The sequence below is a fragment of the Phoenix dactylifera genome, unplaced genomic scaffold, assembly GCF_009389715.1.
Source record: "Phoenix dactylifera cultivar Barhee BC4 unplaced genomic scaffold, palm_55x_up_171113_PBpolish2nd_filt_p 000316F, whole genome shotgun sequence".
Classification (NCBI taxonomy): Eukaryota; Viridiplantae; Streptophyta; class Magnoliopsida; order Arecales; family Arecaceae; genus Phoenix; species Phoenix dactylifera.
In genome coordinates this window covers 420,271-437,165 of record NW_024067786.1, presented here as the reverse complement: position 1 = coordinate 437,165, position 16,895 = coordinate 420,271, and the positions used below count along the sequence as shown (strand labels likewise).

At 47.0% G+C, this 16,895-nt stretch overlaps 1 protein-coding gene across 1 annotated transcript; it reads left to right on the top strand.

Annotated features, from left to right (window-relative positions):
• Positions 1 to 4,482: 4,482 nt before the first annotated feature.
• LOC103719765 (AP-1 complex subunit sigma-1) lies at positions 4,483 to 16,604 on the top strand. Its single transcript, XM_008809153.2, has 7 exons — positions 4,483 to 4,578; positions 14,204 to 14,290; positions 15,296 to 15,387; positions 15,491 to 15,599; positions 15,687 to 15,722; positions 15,808 to 15,894; positions 16,286 to 16,604. The coding sequence occupies exons 1-7, from the start codon at positions 4,576 to 4,578 to the stop codon at positions 16,355 to 16,357; spliced, it is 486 nt and encodes a 161-aa protein (XP_008807375.1). The 5' UTR covers positions 4,483 to 4,575; the 3' UTR covers positions 16,358 to 16,604.
• Positions 16,605 to 16,895: the final 291 nt, after the last annotated feature.

The window sequence follows — 16,895 nt, the reverse complement described above, 5'->3', positions numbered from 1 at the left end:
GAGTTGTTTTTTAGTATTACTATCCATCTTTTTTTGCGGTAATAGCAGCAGTTGCCATAGAAATTATTTTAATAATTATTTAAAATAATCAAGTATAATTGCTATAATGGTCAATAATATTTCAATTGCTATTTATGACCACGGATTGGTTCAAAAAATAAAATAGTCGGTGAGATATTATAAGTGGGGGGAGGAAGATTTTTAGAAAGAAGAAAAGGTTACCGATGGTGAGAGAAAGCGAGGTGGCTCCGTGCAGGAGTAAAAAGGCCGCGGCGAGAGGGTACGCGACGCGCCGACCGGGGTTCGGCTTTATCGGCTGGCCGCCGGCCGGAGCAATGTATGGAAGGGGGATTCTCGGGGGCCCAGATCCCGCAAGCGACGCTTCCAGACTCGTTCCCAAACTCACGTGGGCTCGTCCTCCACCAAACACGTGGAGGCCAATTTCTGAAACCACGACGTCATCACGCGCATCATTCGTGCATTGGTGAAGGGTGTCGACATGGGTGTCAAAAATGTGGGTTCCTTTAGCTTACTAATGCCTAAGCTAAAGTTGATGGGCTACCGATTGTACAGCCCCAGATGCATGCATCCAGACTGGCTTATATACCATACATGATGTGATGTGAGATACATCATATTTTTTTTTTTTTTTTTTTTTTTGCTGAAAAAAAAAGGAGGTAGGGGGGAGGGGACAAGCCCACCCCGCGTAGCAACCCCAACCGGGCCCCGCCCCCGCCAGGACTATGTTCGATTCGGGCAGAATGGCCGTTTGGTATAGGCCCAGCTCACCAGACCCCAGCCATATATTACTCATACCCTCCCCACCCGTAACCCCGGCTCGGTTACCCCTCTGGGCTCCGGCTCGAGAACCACGTGTGAGTACGTCACACCTGGCACCACCAAGGCTACCAGCCGACCAGTAGCACTTCTAGACCCCGTGTCCAGGCTAGGGGCATCCGGTCCCCACATTTAATCGACGCCCGCGCGTTTCGAACCTGGAACCACTTGGTTAGAAGCCGAGCTCCGTTCCAACTGAGCTACCGCCTTGGCGGCCATATTTTTTTTTTTTTTGACTCGGTGGTCCGAGCACATGACAGATGGCTGCACATCGATGAAGTTTAACTCTGTAGGACATACAAAGTCTGCTTTTTGATTCATAGACGTTTCTATCATTCCAAACTCAGACAGTGATAGAAATAAATAATCTAATGCTTTCATTAGATAGTTCATAATCACAAATAAATATGATGTTGAAGAAATAATGACGTTTTTTGTGCCCGTGCAAAAACAATGTAGGTGGCAATTTCATTGGACTTAAAAATAATGCATTAATATCAAAGTAGCCTCATTTACAATGATGGATAAGGGTTAGCATAAACAAAGAATTAGATGATGTGGCTCTTCCATATTGCCTTATCTTCTATTTATTGGAGTTTGCTTATGTTGATATGCGATCATGAATGTATAGGCTTATGTTAATATCCATGGATTAGGACTCTTGTGCAACAAAGTAGGTTTATTTGGACATGTGAAGAAACAGGATAAAGTTTGGGGATATTCATTTTGCATGATAGGTCGTTGGTATTTATGATGGCATGATGTGCATGACATTATTATCATGGATTTTAGAGCATTATATTGAACCAAACTCCAGTTGCCCTATGCAGGATATGTGCAATTAGGATGTGATTGAGCGATCTTGTTTTAGTTCGGGGGCACCGCTCAATTTCATGCACAAGAGAAGTTCTCCAGTAGAGATACAATTTAAGGATATGCTGAAGTAATCTAGCAGAATTTGGATTGAATTTTCTACTAAATTTGTGAATTGTGAAGTCCTTTAACTTGAATAACCCCCAACATCTCGCAATCCAAATTCGATAGAAAGAAAAAAAGAATCTCCATAGATCTTTTTTTTTTCCTTACAAATCAATAGATCTACAAATTGGGATTTAGACTAGGACTTCGATGGGCTCAATTCCTTCATAATATTCCTATAGAAATATCCAAGCAAATTCCAAATTGGTAGGGTAAAATTGGCGGTTTGAGATTATCATTTTTTTTCTTCTTTTTTTTTCGCGGACACTTGACAGCACCCTAAAGTATAAGGAGGTCTCTTTTGCAATAGAGTGGGTCTATGTCTACATCTTGACAAATTGGATTAAATTCTATGATATTGATTTTGCATGACAATTCCCTGGTTCTATGTCACCATGATGTGCATGGCACACTGTTATCGTGAATTTTGATGCATTGATGTAGCCATGCTCCAATTAAGTTTTCGTGACATCAGTTGCATTATGTAGGATGTGTTGGAGATATTGGAATTGGGGTGTGATTGAGTTGACTTGTCTCTCAAACAACATCTAAAGCAGATTGCATATCTATTTTTCCTCCCTCTGATGAAATAAAATTAATTTGGTCAAGCCATTTTTAGGGTTGTTGATTAAATAAAGTTAATGTGGATAGCCATCACATAACCACTAGGGGTGCTATTGTGTTAGATCGAGTTCGGCTTTCGTTGGGGTTTGCGTCTAGCTTTTGATCCATACTCGGGTAATTAAAGAATAGGGTCAGATTCGAGTTGAAGTAATAAAAATATATATTGGTTTTAATTTTAGGTGGAAATAAAGTTTGGTACTCATCAAGTATCTAAACTTCAAGCTAAAACAATCCATGATTTGAGAAACTGTCGAATAAATATCCAATCCATATTACAAAAGTTAAATCATGAACAACAACCGCTTGATGATTAACTGCATAATAATATGATTGAGTAAAATTTGAAAAGTACTTTATTTAGAGTCAAATCGAAACACCCAAACATATTCTACCATATCATTACTTTTTTTTTCTTTTTATGCATCTCTAAGTTATATAATAAAATTTCATATGCTAACTAGAGGTATGAATGGGTCGGGCCGGACCAAGCCATGACCTCGACCCAATCTTATTCCTTGTTTGGGTCCTAAAATTAGACCTAGACCTAATCCGAAAGATTCTTGAGGTTGGGTCAGGTCCATTAATAACTCAATCCCAACTCAAAAAATTCAGATTCAATTCGGATCTGAGATGGGTCCCATAAAAGAAGTATGCCTCGTTAGATATGGGTAATTCATTTTGCCTCAAATTCACATGCATATAGTTTTGCCATAAATAATTTATGAACTACTTCCTGCATCTCCCTGGTCCTTGCCCTCACCCTCTTGCCTTTCTCCTCATCCCCCATCAAGCACTTCACCCCACCTCTCCAGCTCATCCGAGCTCACAAATCCTCCATTCCAGTGTTCCAATCTCAGTTCCAATGCCACATCATTTCCCTTGACATCTCAAATGCATACAAGTGCCTCTCAGCTCCAAGTGGCCACCCAAGCATTGGCATACCAAACCATGAACTCTCTAGGCAAGAGTTCCACCCACAGGCCAGAATGGGCTACAAATCCTTGGCTGCCTTGTGAGCTAATACCATGGCACAGAGTTGCAGATCTGAGACCAGAGACACGGACACCCTTTGCAGGCAGCGAGCCTATGGACACTAATGGATAATTCGGATTTGGGTTGGGTCGGATTGAGTCATTGGGTAAACGATCCAAAATTAACCCAAAAGCAATGAGTCGGATTGGGCCAGAGTGGTTCGAGATTAGCAAACTCAAACCCAACCCAAAAGATAGAACAGGTTGAATTTGAAAACCCGACCCAACCCCACAGTCCTTAAAATAAGTTAGAACGGATCGAATCGTGAATCAACCCGACCCATTTGTAGCCTTAATGGGAAGAGCTTAAAAATCATATAAATATAAGCAACAAAATATATGTGCATTCATAAGTCAGGTAATTATGCGTGTTGGGTCGGGTCTATAAATCTCAAACCCAATCCAACTCACAAGTTTCAGCGAATTTTACTTTAGATCCATACCCAACCCAATTATCATGAATTACTTTAGATCCATACCCAACCCAACTCACTTGTTCCAATCTGGGTCTAGGTCAAGTATCAGGTTTCTATGTTGGAATAAGACCCTCACTGTCCGAAACCAAATGGTCTTCCATAGCATGATTCCCAACTTAAGCAAGCCGAAAACTCGAGTAAGTCTAAGTGGAGACTTGCAAATAGAATTCAATAAAACTACAACATGAATTAACCAGCTTGGCCCAAATTATGCCTCTTTAATTGAATTGGAGAGGTCAAATCTCCTAATCACAACCATTCAAGTGTTTTACAAATTAAATCGACCCCACACAGTACCCAGTCATGGTTGTTTCCAACCCTAATCGAGATCCTGAATCTTTCTGAGTTAAACCCAAACTCCGGATCGGAACTCAATTATATTTATTCCAGGACATTGGATGACAAATTTCAGAAGCGGGTCGGATTTGCGTTATCGGGTTCATTTTGGGGTTCACGAGCTCATCCTCTCTAGATGGATCTTACTCAACGGCGACCCGGATCCGATTGTATAAAGAATATCGAGAATCAGACAAAACTCCAACCTTGCCTCCGTTCCACACCGAAGACTCTTTGCTGGATCGAAGCTCCGAGGAAGAGGCACGCGAGAGGGCCGATCGACTCCCAGAAAAATGGTTTGTTCCCTTAAATCGATCCTAAAGTCTTGTTTTAATCGAAGTATTTTCTTGTTTTCTTTGTGGATTTCTCGCTCGGATTTAGGATTCAGGGTTTGTGCATTTTTTTTGATGAATTGTACTTTGTATTGAGATCTTTGTAGATCTGAATGGGATGATTTGGTGTGGGAACGGTTTGATTTCTTGTAATCATGTGAACGTTTATGTCTCGTTGATTTACTTGTGTTATGGCTAATTCTTTTGTCTGCTTTCTATCAGTAGAGATGGAGTTATCTGCATCATGATGCGAGTCGTAGATTATTGATTTCATTTCAAAACCTTTTGGTATTTGTATTTTAAAATGACATTTTGGAGTTTTAAGTTTTTCTGACGGGCCTCCCTTTAGATCTCGGAATGCATTTCGATGATTGGCAGAAAGAATCTTGTTGAATAATTTGATTGGTCGTTCTTTAATCCGAGTGCTACGGAGCCTTTCATATATATTTAATTTGTGCGAGCGATTAATGCTCTTTCCCTCATTTGTAGTTCCCTTTATATATTTTTTCATGGTCGTAAATATAGAACCTTTGGAAAGGAATAAGGGAAGAAGAATTTGACCATTAGGGGTGTTGTGGTTCAAATCTATCCCGAGGTTGACCGCGCCGGAGGAGTCGGGGGAGCTGCCGGAGTGAAGAAGAAGACGGAGAGAGCCACCTCCTATGACCGGCGGTGTGCCTGCACAAAGCCTCACCGGTGTTTCCGGTGAGGACCCTTCGACGATCAAGTTAGAGTGGAGATTTATATATCCAGCTCCAAAGTCCCTTAAGCATTACATGTTGGGATCTTTTATAGCCCTGGTAGGAGCGTTTAGGTGGCGGAGGTATGGCCCGTCCTCATTACGAGAGAGAGTGGCACGCAGCCTGAGCTAGCTTGTAGCGCGCGGTGGAGTCTGTTCTGAAAAATGGCGAGACGTTGACAGTCGTAGCAGGGCATAGCCCGTTATCATCATGAGTTGGAGTGGCGCGTTGCTTGGGCTTGCTTATGGCGCGCAGTGAAGTCCGTTCTTGGGAACGGTAAGATGTTGCCCCTGGCCATTCCGGGCTGGTAATCGGAGCATGGTGTGGCGATGTCGCAATGCACAGCCACGTAGGAGGGATGGATGCACATGGGTGCGGTGGTTGGCGAGGCCTAGCTTATCGATACTGCATCTGGCATTTGGCGAGGTCGGCTGGACGGGCGCCGAGGTCAGCCTAGCATCCCGAATTTGGAGGCGTGCTCAGTGGAGTGCCCCGAGCCCGAGGGTCGGGGTGCATTGCTGGAGAGGGCGCCCGAGCTTGGTCGGGCGCGTCAGCAAATAAGGCAGGCGCCCCGGATTCGGCCAGGGCGCGTCGACGAATACAGGAGGGCGCCCCGAGCTTGGCCAGGGCGTGCTGGCGAATAAGGAGGGCACCCCGAGCTTGGCCGGGGCGCGTCGACGAATAAAGAGGGCGTCCTGAGCTTGGCCGGGGCGCGTCGGCGAATGCAGAAAGTTGGAGGAACTTTCGGTAGAGTCCGAGGTCGAGTTGATTCTGGGCCGGACTGAGGATACGTTTGATCGGCGTTGGTGTCTATCAGCCCGAAATTGGACCCCCTTTTTGTTGTGGGCTGGACGATCCATTTTGACCTCCATCATTTGTCCTCCGACTTCCGAGGTCGAGTTGCTCTCCAGCTCAGGCGAAAGAAGTAGCTGGACTATTGATCGTCCTGCGCATTAGCCAAGCGCTTATGAAAATGCACGTACCGAGCTGGGGATACTTAGGGCATTTTATAGCCGAGAGCATTGAGTTAGACTTTCGGAGCTGGGCTTAGGTGGCTTGAGCTACCACGCCATCTTGAGCAGAATCCGTCGGGGGGACTTTTTTGCATTCCACGTGTGCATCCTTTTCAAAAAGAGGTTGTTGGATGGAATGAAAAAAAGGGGCGACTATTAATGCCTCGTCTCCCGAAGCGCCCCGCCTGATGGAACGCGAGAGGCCAGCTATTAATGCTCCATTCTCCGAAGCGTCTCGCCCAGTAGAATGCGAGAGGCCGGCTATTAAAGTTCAGATCTCTGGAGCACCCTTCATGATGATCGGCATTTAGTGCTGTGATTCAGAAAGATTTGTTGAGGCCGTTTCGGAGTTTGCCATGTGGCGGAATTTGGCTTGCCTGATCGCTTGGGCTATCCGATCGGAGCCGTTGTAGTGGACTATATAAGACCTGGAGAGGGCCGTAGGATCATTATTTGATCCTTTCCGCCTCTACTTTTTTTCTTCTCAGCCGTCATCACTGTGGTGTTCAAGCCTTTCCTTGGGCGTCTGGGAGCTCCTCGTCGACCTTCGCATTGAACGCTATTCATAATCTCCGGCGATCGTCCCGCTTCTTCCCGATCATCTTCTTTGGCGAGTTCTTCGAGTTGGCATTTTATCCTTCTCTCGATCGCTCGGAGAGTCTCTTGTCTTTTCTCCTCTTTGTATTTCTGTGAACAAGGCAATGAGTTCGCCTACGAGGGTCTTGATGTTTGGCACAGGTTTGTTTCGAGCTTAGACTTCTTCCGGTGCAGGGGAGACTGAGCTTGAGGCGGGCCTGGGTCCACACGGGACCGGCTCGCTTTTGAGTGATGAGGATTTGGGCATGGTTCGTTCCCAATTCTTTCTTCCTCCGGAGTTTGTTCTCAAGCTCCCGGACCTCGGAGGGCGAGTCACCAACCCTCCTAAAGGTTGGATTGGAGTGTACATAGAGATGCTCCGAGCAAGGCTGGGATTCTCTTTGCACGAGTTTGTGGGAGAGCTTCTGACGGTTTACCGTCTTGTGCCTGCACAGCTCGTCCCGAACTCGTGGAGGATGATATTTGGCTTCCTCGCCCTTTGCCTTGCACACGGTCTGCTCCCCTCAGTAAACGTCTTCAGGAGTTGCTTTATATTAAAGGACAACCCCGCAGACAAAGGATGGTGGTACTTCTCCTCCCGAGGAGGCCATAAGCTTTTCAGGGGTATTCCTACCTCCAACCATGGGTGGAAGAACAAGTTTTCCTTATTTCCTCCGAGCGGTCGTGGGGGTTTAATCTGACCTGGAGCTTTCTGCTGGCCTCAGCGAATAATAAGCTCCCACAGTTGTCGCAGTCCGAGCAGGGTATTTTAGATAGTTTGCTCGGGCTGGAGGGAACTCCACAGCTCTCCGACCTGCTCACCGAGGAGGCTTTGGTAAATCTTGGCCTGAGCCCGGCTCGCCCCGAAGGTAAGAGTAACTTAGTTGCTCCTTTTTTCTTTCCATGCTGGGTCTTAATAAGACCTTTGTCGTCAGATATTGTAGGGATGATCTTCAACGCCAAGACGTTGATGGCCAAGTATAGAAAGAGGATGGCCACCTCGGAGGGGGCTCAACCCGAAAGAAGGCCAAAGAAGACCAGAGTTAGCTCCGACTCTGAGATTGAGCGGAGTGAGCTTGAAGCGTTTGAGGTTGCCGCCCTTGATGAAGTCGGATTTGATCAGGCTCTCGCGGCGGCGGTCGAGGTGCCCTTATTAGCGGCAAGGGGGAGCCCTTCTGGTTCAGTGGCGGCCGTGTCCATCGGCCAAGTCCAAGAGGCCGGAGAAGCTATCCGACTATCTAAATCGGGTCCCGAGTTGGGGAGCGGGTCCGAGCTCCTGACTCCTTTTGTGGGCCCAACCCTTGCTAAGGTCGCGACTTTCCCTGAGGCTCCAACCTTCGCTGGGGTTTTGACTCCTCCTGGGGTTCCGACGTCAACCGGGGTCGACTCCATTCCTTCCAAGTTCGGGACAAGACCATCGCGGCATCAGTGCCGCATATCTAAGGGCGACTCGGCTCTAGCGAGCTCGTGCGCATCATCATGCTCCCGCGCGATCGAGCCTTAATGGAGAACTTCGATGACTTTGTTCGTCGTGTTTATTCAAACAGTGTCCGGGTGAGTAGTGCAACCCTTCTGCTTATTCATTTTCTTTGCAAGTGTCCGACCTTCACTGACTTCATCTTTTGTGCCAGTCCCTTCATGTGGTTGACATGCTGATGTCTAGCATGCTCACCTACCGGAAGGAGATAAGGGCGCTTAGGCCGAGGGTGGAGCGTGTTGAGCTCTAGGGACAGGAGGCCGAGGAGCGGGCGACACTGGTTGAGCAGCAGCGGTGCAGGATCGAGGTGAGGGCTGCGGTTGCTAAGCAACGGCTTCGGAGTGCCAGAAAGAAGGTACGGCCTGTTGAGGCCCTACTTAAAGACAAGCTTGCTCAGATCTGGGAAATGGAGGCCGATCACTCCCGGGCTTGTTCATCCGCTGCAGGTCGGATCTCGGAGTTTGAAGCTGCTCTGATCCGCCTTCAAAGCGAGGTTGAGGAGCTGAGGCCAAAGGTCGGGCGACTTGAAGGCCTCTTGGAGGAATCTGCCTGTGAGGCCGTTAGGAAGTTCCGCCAGTCGGGAGAGTATCTTAACGAGCTGGCGGAAGGGGCTGCTACTGCGATGATTCAGGGCTTCGAGAATTGTCGCGATCAAGTCTAGCGACTTTTTTTGATCCAACCTTAGTACCCTTCAGCCAAATCTGGACGAAGCTGCCGAAATGGCCGGGGGTGCCGCAGAAGCCATCGCCGAAGTCAGACCAGAGGTCGTCCCTGAAATCGCTACTGGAACGGAATCCGCTCCTAACGCCGATGTGGAGGTCGTCCAGATTAACTAGTTTTCTGTTCTTATTTTTGTAAGGTCGGCCGCCTCGGGCCTATTGTATTCTGCCCGACCTCTAGGTCGGGTTCCCTTGTATTGTGCCTTTGGCCCCTTTTTGACGTTAATGAAATATACAGTTTCTTTTAGTACTTCGTACCTTTTGTTGAGTGTTCGAGCTTCTTTTGCTTCGCCCTTATAATCTGGCTAGGCATTCGAGCTCGTCCTGCTTTGTGTCCGGTTGTCAAAAATCCGAACCACGCAGCTCAGGCTTGAGTCTATCTCTCATAGCAGGGGCTGCTTTGGGCATTCGCCAAAGTCCTCATGCTCGGCATTTGCTTTTGTCTTGGGAATAATCCTCTAGTAAATTGAGCTCGTGGCTCTTTGTTTAATATTACAGGCTAGCTTGAGCCTGGCCCAAAGAGGCGATGCTGGCGAAGGAAGAAAACTGACTTGAAAGTAGCTCGAGAAAAATCTGTTCGAAGGTTGTCACCAGCTTGAGACCTACTCGAGAGTAGAAATCCGCTCGAGGGTTGATTCCAGCTCGAGAATAGAATTCCGCCCAAGGGTTGATTCCAGCTCGGAAATAGCTCGAGATCTGCTCGAGAATAGAAATTCGCTCGAGGGTTGATACCAGCTCGAGAATAGAATTCCGCCCGAGGGTTGATTCCAGCTCGAGAATAGCTCGAGATCTGCTCGAGAATAGAAATCCGCTCGAGGGTTGATACCAGCTCGAGAATAGAATTCCGCTCGAGGGTTGATTCCAGCTCGAGAATAGCTCAAGACCTGCTCGAGAATAGAAATCCGCTCGAGGGTTGATACCAGCTCGAGACTAGAATTCCGCCCAATGGTTGATTCCAGCTCAAGAATAGCTCGAGACCTGCTCGATAATAGAAATCCGCTCGAGGGTTGATACCAGCTCAAGAATAGAATTCCGCCCGAGGGTTGATTTCAGCTCGGGACTAGCTCGAGACCTGCTCGAGAATAGAAATCCGCTCGAGGGTTGATACTAGCTCGAGAATAGAATTCCGCCTGTGGGTTGATTCCAGCTCAGAAATAGCTCGAGACCTGCTCGAGAATAGAAATCCGCTCGAGGGTTGATACCAGCTCGAGAATATTATACTGCGGACGGGTGCTCTTCAACGGCTCTCCGTTGACGCCGCAAGGCGCCCTCCACTCAGATCAGGGGTGCACTTTTAGAGTACTGCGGACGGGGGTGCTCTTCAATGGCTCCCCGTTGACGCTGCAGGGCGCCCCCAACTCAGATCGGGGGCGCACTTTATAGAGTACTGCGGACGGGGGTGCTCTTTAACGGCTCCCAGTTGACGCCGCAGGGCGTCCCTCCACTCAGATCAAGGGCGCCCTTTATAAACAGATCCTGTGGTCGCGAGGCCCTTTGGCTCTCAATCGATATTGTAGGGCGTCTCGAGCCGAGCTCGAGGGACGACTTTGTCGATAGATGCTGCAGTCGTGAGGTCCTTTGGCTCTCAATCGATACTACAGGGCGTCCCGAGCCGAGCTCGAGGGACGATTTTGTCGATAGATCTTGCAGTCGTGAGGCCCTTTGGCTCTCAATCGATGCTGCAGGACGTCCCGAGCCGAGCTCGAGGGACGACTTTGTCGATAGATCCTGCAGTCGTGAGGCCCTTTGGCTCTCAATCGATGCTGCAGGGCGTCCCGAGCCAAGCTTGAGGGACGATTTTGTCGATAGATCTTACAGTCGTGAGGCTCTTTGGCTCTTAATCGATGCTACAGGGCGTCCCGAGCCGAGCTCGAGGGATGACTTTGTCGATAGATCCTACAGTCGTGAGCAAGGTTCGCTGTACCGGTCGGTACCGGTCGGTACCGAGCGTACCGTACCCATACCGATGGGTACCGGTATCGGTACACCAATGTCGGTACGGTCGGTACCGAGCGTACGGTACCGTACCGACACTCGGTACGCCTATACTAATGCGGCACCGGTACGGGGTTCGGTACCGGTATGGCGAACCTTGGTCGTGAAGCTCTTTGGCTCTCAATCGATGCTGCAGGGCGAGCCGAGCTCGAGGGACGACTTTGTTGATAGATCCTGCAGGCAGTCGTGAGGCCCTTTGACTCTCAATCGATGCTGTAGGGCGTCCCGAGCCGAGCTCGAAGGACGACTTTGTCGATAAATCAATATATGACTCGCGCTGTGGGGGCAGCTGGAGTGTGGCGAGCCCATTAGGGGTTTCGGAGACACTTTAGAGAAATCCCAGGGAGTGACTTTATTAATAGACACATTCTGATTTTTTTTTTAAAAAAAGGAACCCTGACCCGGCGGGGCTAAAGTCCCATCCGGGAGCTATAGCTTACATCCCGGGTCGTGGGACCCGGACTAACGGGGGCACAGCCTCGCCCCTGCCCCCAGAAGTCGAAAAGGGCCACTAGCATATAGGATGGGGAGGGGCAGTATTGACGGTGCCCGTACTGGGGAAATTGTTGTCGGACCCATTGAGCGGCTCCGGGCTTTGTCCGTCGAACTCCATTCTGTCGGCTTGGTCATGGACAAACTGATCAGTAGGCCTTGGCGGACAATCGCTTCAATCTTGTCACGGAGTTGGTAGCAGTCCTCCGGGTCATGACTATGGTCTTTGTGGAAGCGACACTACCTGTCCTGGTGCTGTCGCGATACTGATGGTCGCATTTTAGGTAGAGGTCGGAGGTAGCCGCGATCCTCGATCTCTATAAGGATCTCCGTCCGGGAGGACGTGAGGGGAGTATACTCCGCAAAGCTGAGGGGGGCGTACTTACTAGACCTTCGAGGGGATTTGCTCCTTGATTGACGACACCCCTTGTAGCGCTCCACAACTTGTCTCCGGAGTATTTGGACTTGCCGCCCCACTTCCTCGATCTTTCTGTCGAGCTCGACGAAAGATGAGGCTCCTACCGGCTGAAGGCTTTGAACAGCGACAGTAAGAGCTTGGACTTGTTGAGCCAGTAGGTAAAACTGCTCTGGCTGGACCTGGAGGATCTGGTCTGCCGATGAAGGTGCTGCAGGAGGCGGACTTTGAAGGGAGTGGCCAGGCACCGACGTCTGGTCACTCGACGCGTTCGGAGCTCCGTGACTCCTTAACCTCATGGTCACGACTCAGACCCTTCTTCTAGCGCCAGAAATGTTGTGGTTCAAATCTGGCCCGAGGGTGACCGCGCCGGAGGAGTCGGAGGAGCTATCGGAGTGAAGAAGAAGACGGGGAGAACGATCTCCTGCGACCGGCTGTGTACCTACACAAAGCCTTACCGGTGTTTTCGGTGAGGGCTCTCCGACGATCAAGTTAGAGTGGAGGTTTGTATATCCAGCCCCGAAGGTCTCTTAGGCATTACCTGTTGGGATCTTTTATAGCCCTGGTAGGAGCGCTTAGGTGGCGGAGGTATGGCCCCTCCTCATTATGAGAGGGAGTGGCGTGCAGCCTGAGCTAGCTTGTGGCGCGTGTTGGAGTCTGTCCTGCGGAATGGCGAGACGTTGACAGCTGTAGCAGGGCATGGCCCGTTATCATCATGAGTGGGAGTGGCGCGCTGCTTGGGCTTGCTTATGGCGCGCAGTGGAGTCCGTTCTTGGGAACGGTAAGATGTTGCCCCTGGCCGTCCTGCCGTCCTGCGTTGGTAATCGGAGCATGGTGTGGCGACGTCGCAATGCATGGCCACGTAGGAGGGCGAATGGATGCACATGGGTGCGGTGGTTGGCGAGGCGTAGCTTGCCGAGGCTGCATCTGGCATTTGGCGAGGTCAGCTGGACGGGTATTGAGGTCAGCCTAGCGTCCCGAATTTGGAGGCGTGCTTGGTGGAGTGCCTCGAGCCTGAGGGTCGGGGTGCATTGCTGGAGAGGGCGCCCGAGCTTGGTCGGGCGCGTCAGCGAATAAGGCAAGCACCCCAGACTCGGCCGGGGCGCGTCAGGGAATACAGGAGGGCGCCTCGAGCTTGGCCAAAGCGTGCTGGCAAATAAGGAGGGCGCCCCGAGCTTGGCCGGGGCGCGTCGGCGAATAAGGAGGGCGCCCCGAGCTTGGCCGGGGCGCGTCGGCGAATACAGGAAGTAGAGGAACTTTCGGTAGAGTCCGAGGTCGGGTTGATTCTGGGTTGGACTGAGGATACGTCTGCTTGGGGCGCGTTGGCGAATACAGGAAGTTGGAGGAACTTTCGGTAGAGTCCGAGGTCGGGTTGATTCTGGGTTGGATTGAGGATACGTCTGATCGGCGTTGGTGTGTATTGGGCCGAAATTAGGCCTCCTTTTTGTTGTGGGCTGGACGATCCATTTTGACCCCCATCAAGGGGCACCAAAGAAGGTGCTGGGAATGTAAGGTTAGAGTAGTAGTGATGAGAATGCCCGGGCAGATGTGTGGGAAGTCTAAGTTTGTAGTGTTAGAAATGGGGGACGTCAAAGGGATTTTGCTGGTTGCATTTAAGTGGGAGTAGAAGATGAAGTGGTGGACAAATCAGGGTGGTATCATATTGCGGGTCAGTATAATTAGCATCATCCAAACTTTATCCGATCAGATATGCAGTTGGCTATAGAGAAAAGCTCCATTCAAGAAGGCTCCATGTAACAGTCATTTGAATTTTATGATCACAAGGTCAACCTATTGTCTATCCTCTAGTTATTGGTTGATGATTGCATCTATGTGCACACGGGTCATGGAAGATGAATGAATGTATAAGAAAACAAGAGAGCCAACTGCATAGATAAATTTCAATAATAATGCCTTCATCCCAAACACTAATTCTGCTCCACTAATACTTGCATTTTTCTCCATTTTTGTTCACTGTGAGAGATGATCGAACTAAGTGAATAAGATATTTGATAATGAGAGAGGGAGAGAGAGAGAGAGAGAGAGAGATTTCACTTCTTGTTGTTAAACATGCTAGCTAAGAGTTTCTACTTGCTTGAAGGCCTTGGCATCTGTTCTTGTATTGCATGTCTAATAATTTATTTCATTTTCACCTTTTCCAGATCCATTTTGTAGTTTTAATTAGTCGACAAGGAAAGGTTAGATTGACAAAATGGTACTCCCCGTACTCACAAAAAGAAAGAACCAAGGTATGCTGTTCTGTAAAATTTTATAGTCCATCCTTTTTGATATGTTGCTACTTTCTATTGTCCCTGATATATTAACTTATTTTACTGTTTGATTTCTTGGTTTCAAAAGCTTGTCTTATGTAAAGTTTACCATTTAAGTTGTGTCTTCAGAAATGGAACTGTTTTCCTCCTGTAATATCTGTGGTAACCCGATTGTCTTGTGGCTTTCTGAACATTGGTATCCTCTCCTATGTTTCTGTATCTTTTATATCTAATCTAGTTTTACATTTGAATTAACGCTTCTGTTTGTTGCTCACCTGTTTCAAGAAATGCAATTTGTGGCTTGTTGAATATATATATTGAGATTTGTTTTCTGCTCATGTATTTGATACCCAGACATTTATGATTGATGGGAAGATGACGGAAAAGAAACTAGGCCAATTTTTCTTCATAGTGGGTTCATCACTTCTATCATGTTCCACTTTGTCTAGGAAATGCATACCTACCTAGTATGCTGGATCGATAATTTTTGTGTTTGGCTAATGGCTGGCTTTCATCCATTCAAGACCTCAGGTGTCAATGACTTATGTCATGGGGCTTCTTGCTTCTCTCTTGATACCAAGACATAAAATTGACCCTGAATTGATGGGCTAAAGCTTGTTTTATAATCTCAAGTAGATGTTACATTTCCATTTTATTTAAACAGGTAATTTTATGTTAAGCTTACCATTGCATTTGTAACTTCGAAGTTGACATTTGTGGCTGTTCTATTTGGCATGCTAGTTTGTCTGTTATAGAAAGAAGGTCTTACTACCATCCTGAAGAGTCAGTAGTATAAATGAAGTGATGTTTTCTTGATATCCTGTATCACCTCTCCTCCCTGATATGTTTGAATGGAAATAAGCAGAGAAAATTTGAACTTTCATTCAATTTTTGTGCTTCCTAAATTGGTTCCAGTTCCAAAACTGGAGCCATTACAAAGGTTCAATTTATGTGCTTCCTAAATGCTTTCATTGTCTTACAAAGGTCATTCGAGAGCTTAGTGGAATGATTCTCGCACGAGGTCCAAAGCTCTGCAATTTTGTTGAGTGGAAAGGATACAAGGTTGTATATAGAAGGTAATGTCATGTTAAAATTAATATCGACGTGTTGCTTTCAAGGTCTGCCAATTTTTATGCTGTTTTCTGGGGTTACCAAATAATGTTCTTGTTGCATCTACAGATATGCCAGCCTCTACTTCTGCATGTGCATTGATGCAGATGACAATGAACTGGAAATTCTTGAAATTATTCATCATTTCGTTGAGATATTGGATCGATACTTTGGCAGTGTGAGTTGACTGTTTGATAGTTATATGTACTCTTGATACGTAAACAGCATTCCTATATAAAATTACCATTTCTTTACACTTTCTCAGGTCTGTGAGCTTGACTTGATCTTCAATTTTCACAAGGTATTGCCATATATTGCCATTTAATTGGGTCAATTTTCATCTTTGTTTTCTGCTCTGACATCCCTGGCACTTGCCTTATGAGCAGGCATACTATATATTGGATGAGATTCTGATTGCCGGTGAACTTCAGGAGCCAAGCAAGAAAACTGTTGCACGGCTCATAGCTGCACAGGTAAATAATTACAACTGTTCTGCTCTGATATCACCTTTATACCAGTTGATGTTTCAACCTACAATCTAGGAACATTTCAACTGTTGTTCTTATTGACTGTTTATGATAGATGACATTTCACTTTCATCAGATAGCAGTTCATATAATTGCCAGAGAATAAAAAATAGGTAGACAAATATTTTTTGTAGAAAACATCCGTGAGGATGATATTTCCTCGGTTGTTTAAGGAAAAAAAAATCTTGTTTTCATTTATCTGCTGCTCTATCATTGTCCTTTCGATCATCTAGCTCTCTCTTAATAACCATCAAGGAGAGGAATAACAAGACTGCTGCCCTTTCAGAGTTCCTTTATTAGAAAAATGTTGTTTTAACAATTTGAATTTGGTCTGCAGGATGCATTGGTGGAAACAGCCAAAGAGCAGGCTAGTTCAATTAGCAACATGATTGCGCAGGCTACCAAGTAGAAAATCCAGTGGTTTTGTATCAAATTAATGATGCGTTTGTTCTTAACTTCATTTTCATGGGGCACATTGGTATTATACTAATTGTATAATTCCTTTAGCTTGTGCTAAGACAATTTTATGGTTTATTTGAAGTGAGAACAATGTACTGTATATATCGTTTACTCTGGCTGGTATTTTAAATATAGGTACAGATGCCTGTATGCAAGGGCTCAACTTTTACAGAGTGAAGCTTTATGTTATCTTGTCAGCAACACTGCGCTGTCTTGTAATGGCTCCCATTTTGGTTTGGTCAGGCAACGCTGCGAATGAACTTCCTACCAAAAAACTCTTGTGATTGAACTCGGGGCCTCAGGATAGGGAAAGAATTATATTAAAAAATGGATGAAATTTTTTTGAGCAAGTCTGCGTCTGGTGATATGTTTTCTGGGGGAAGTTGCTCTGACAGTAGTTGTTCAGCAACCTGATTGATATCCTCTTTATCGCTATTGTTAGAATTAACTTAGAAGCTCTTGCTGATTGGATGGCAGGATATTGTAAA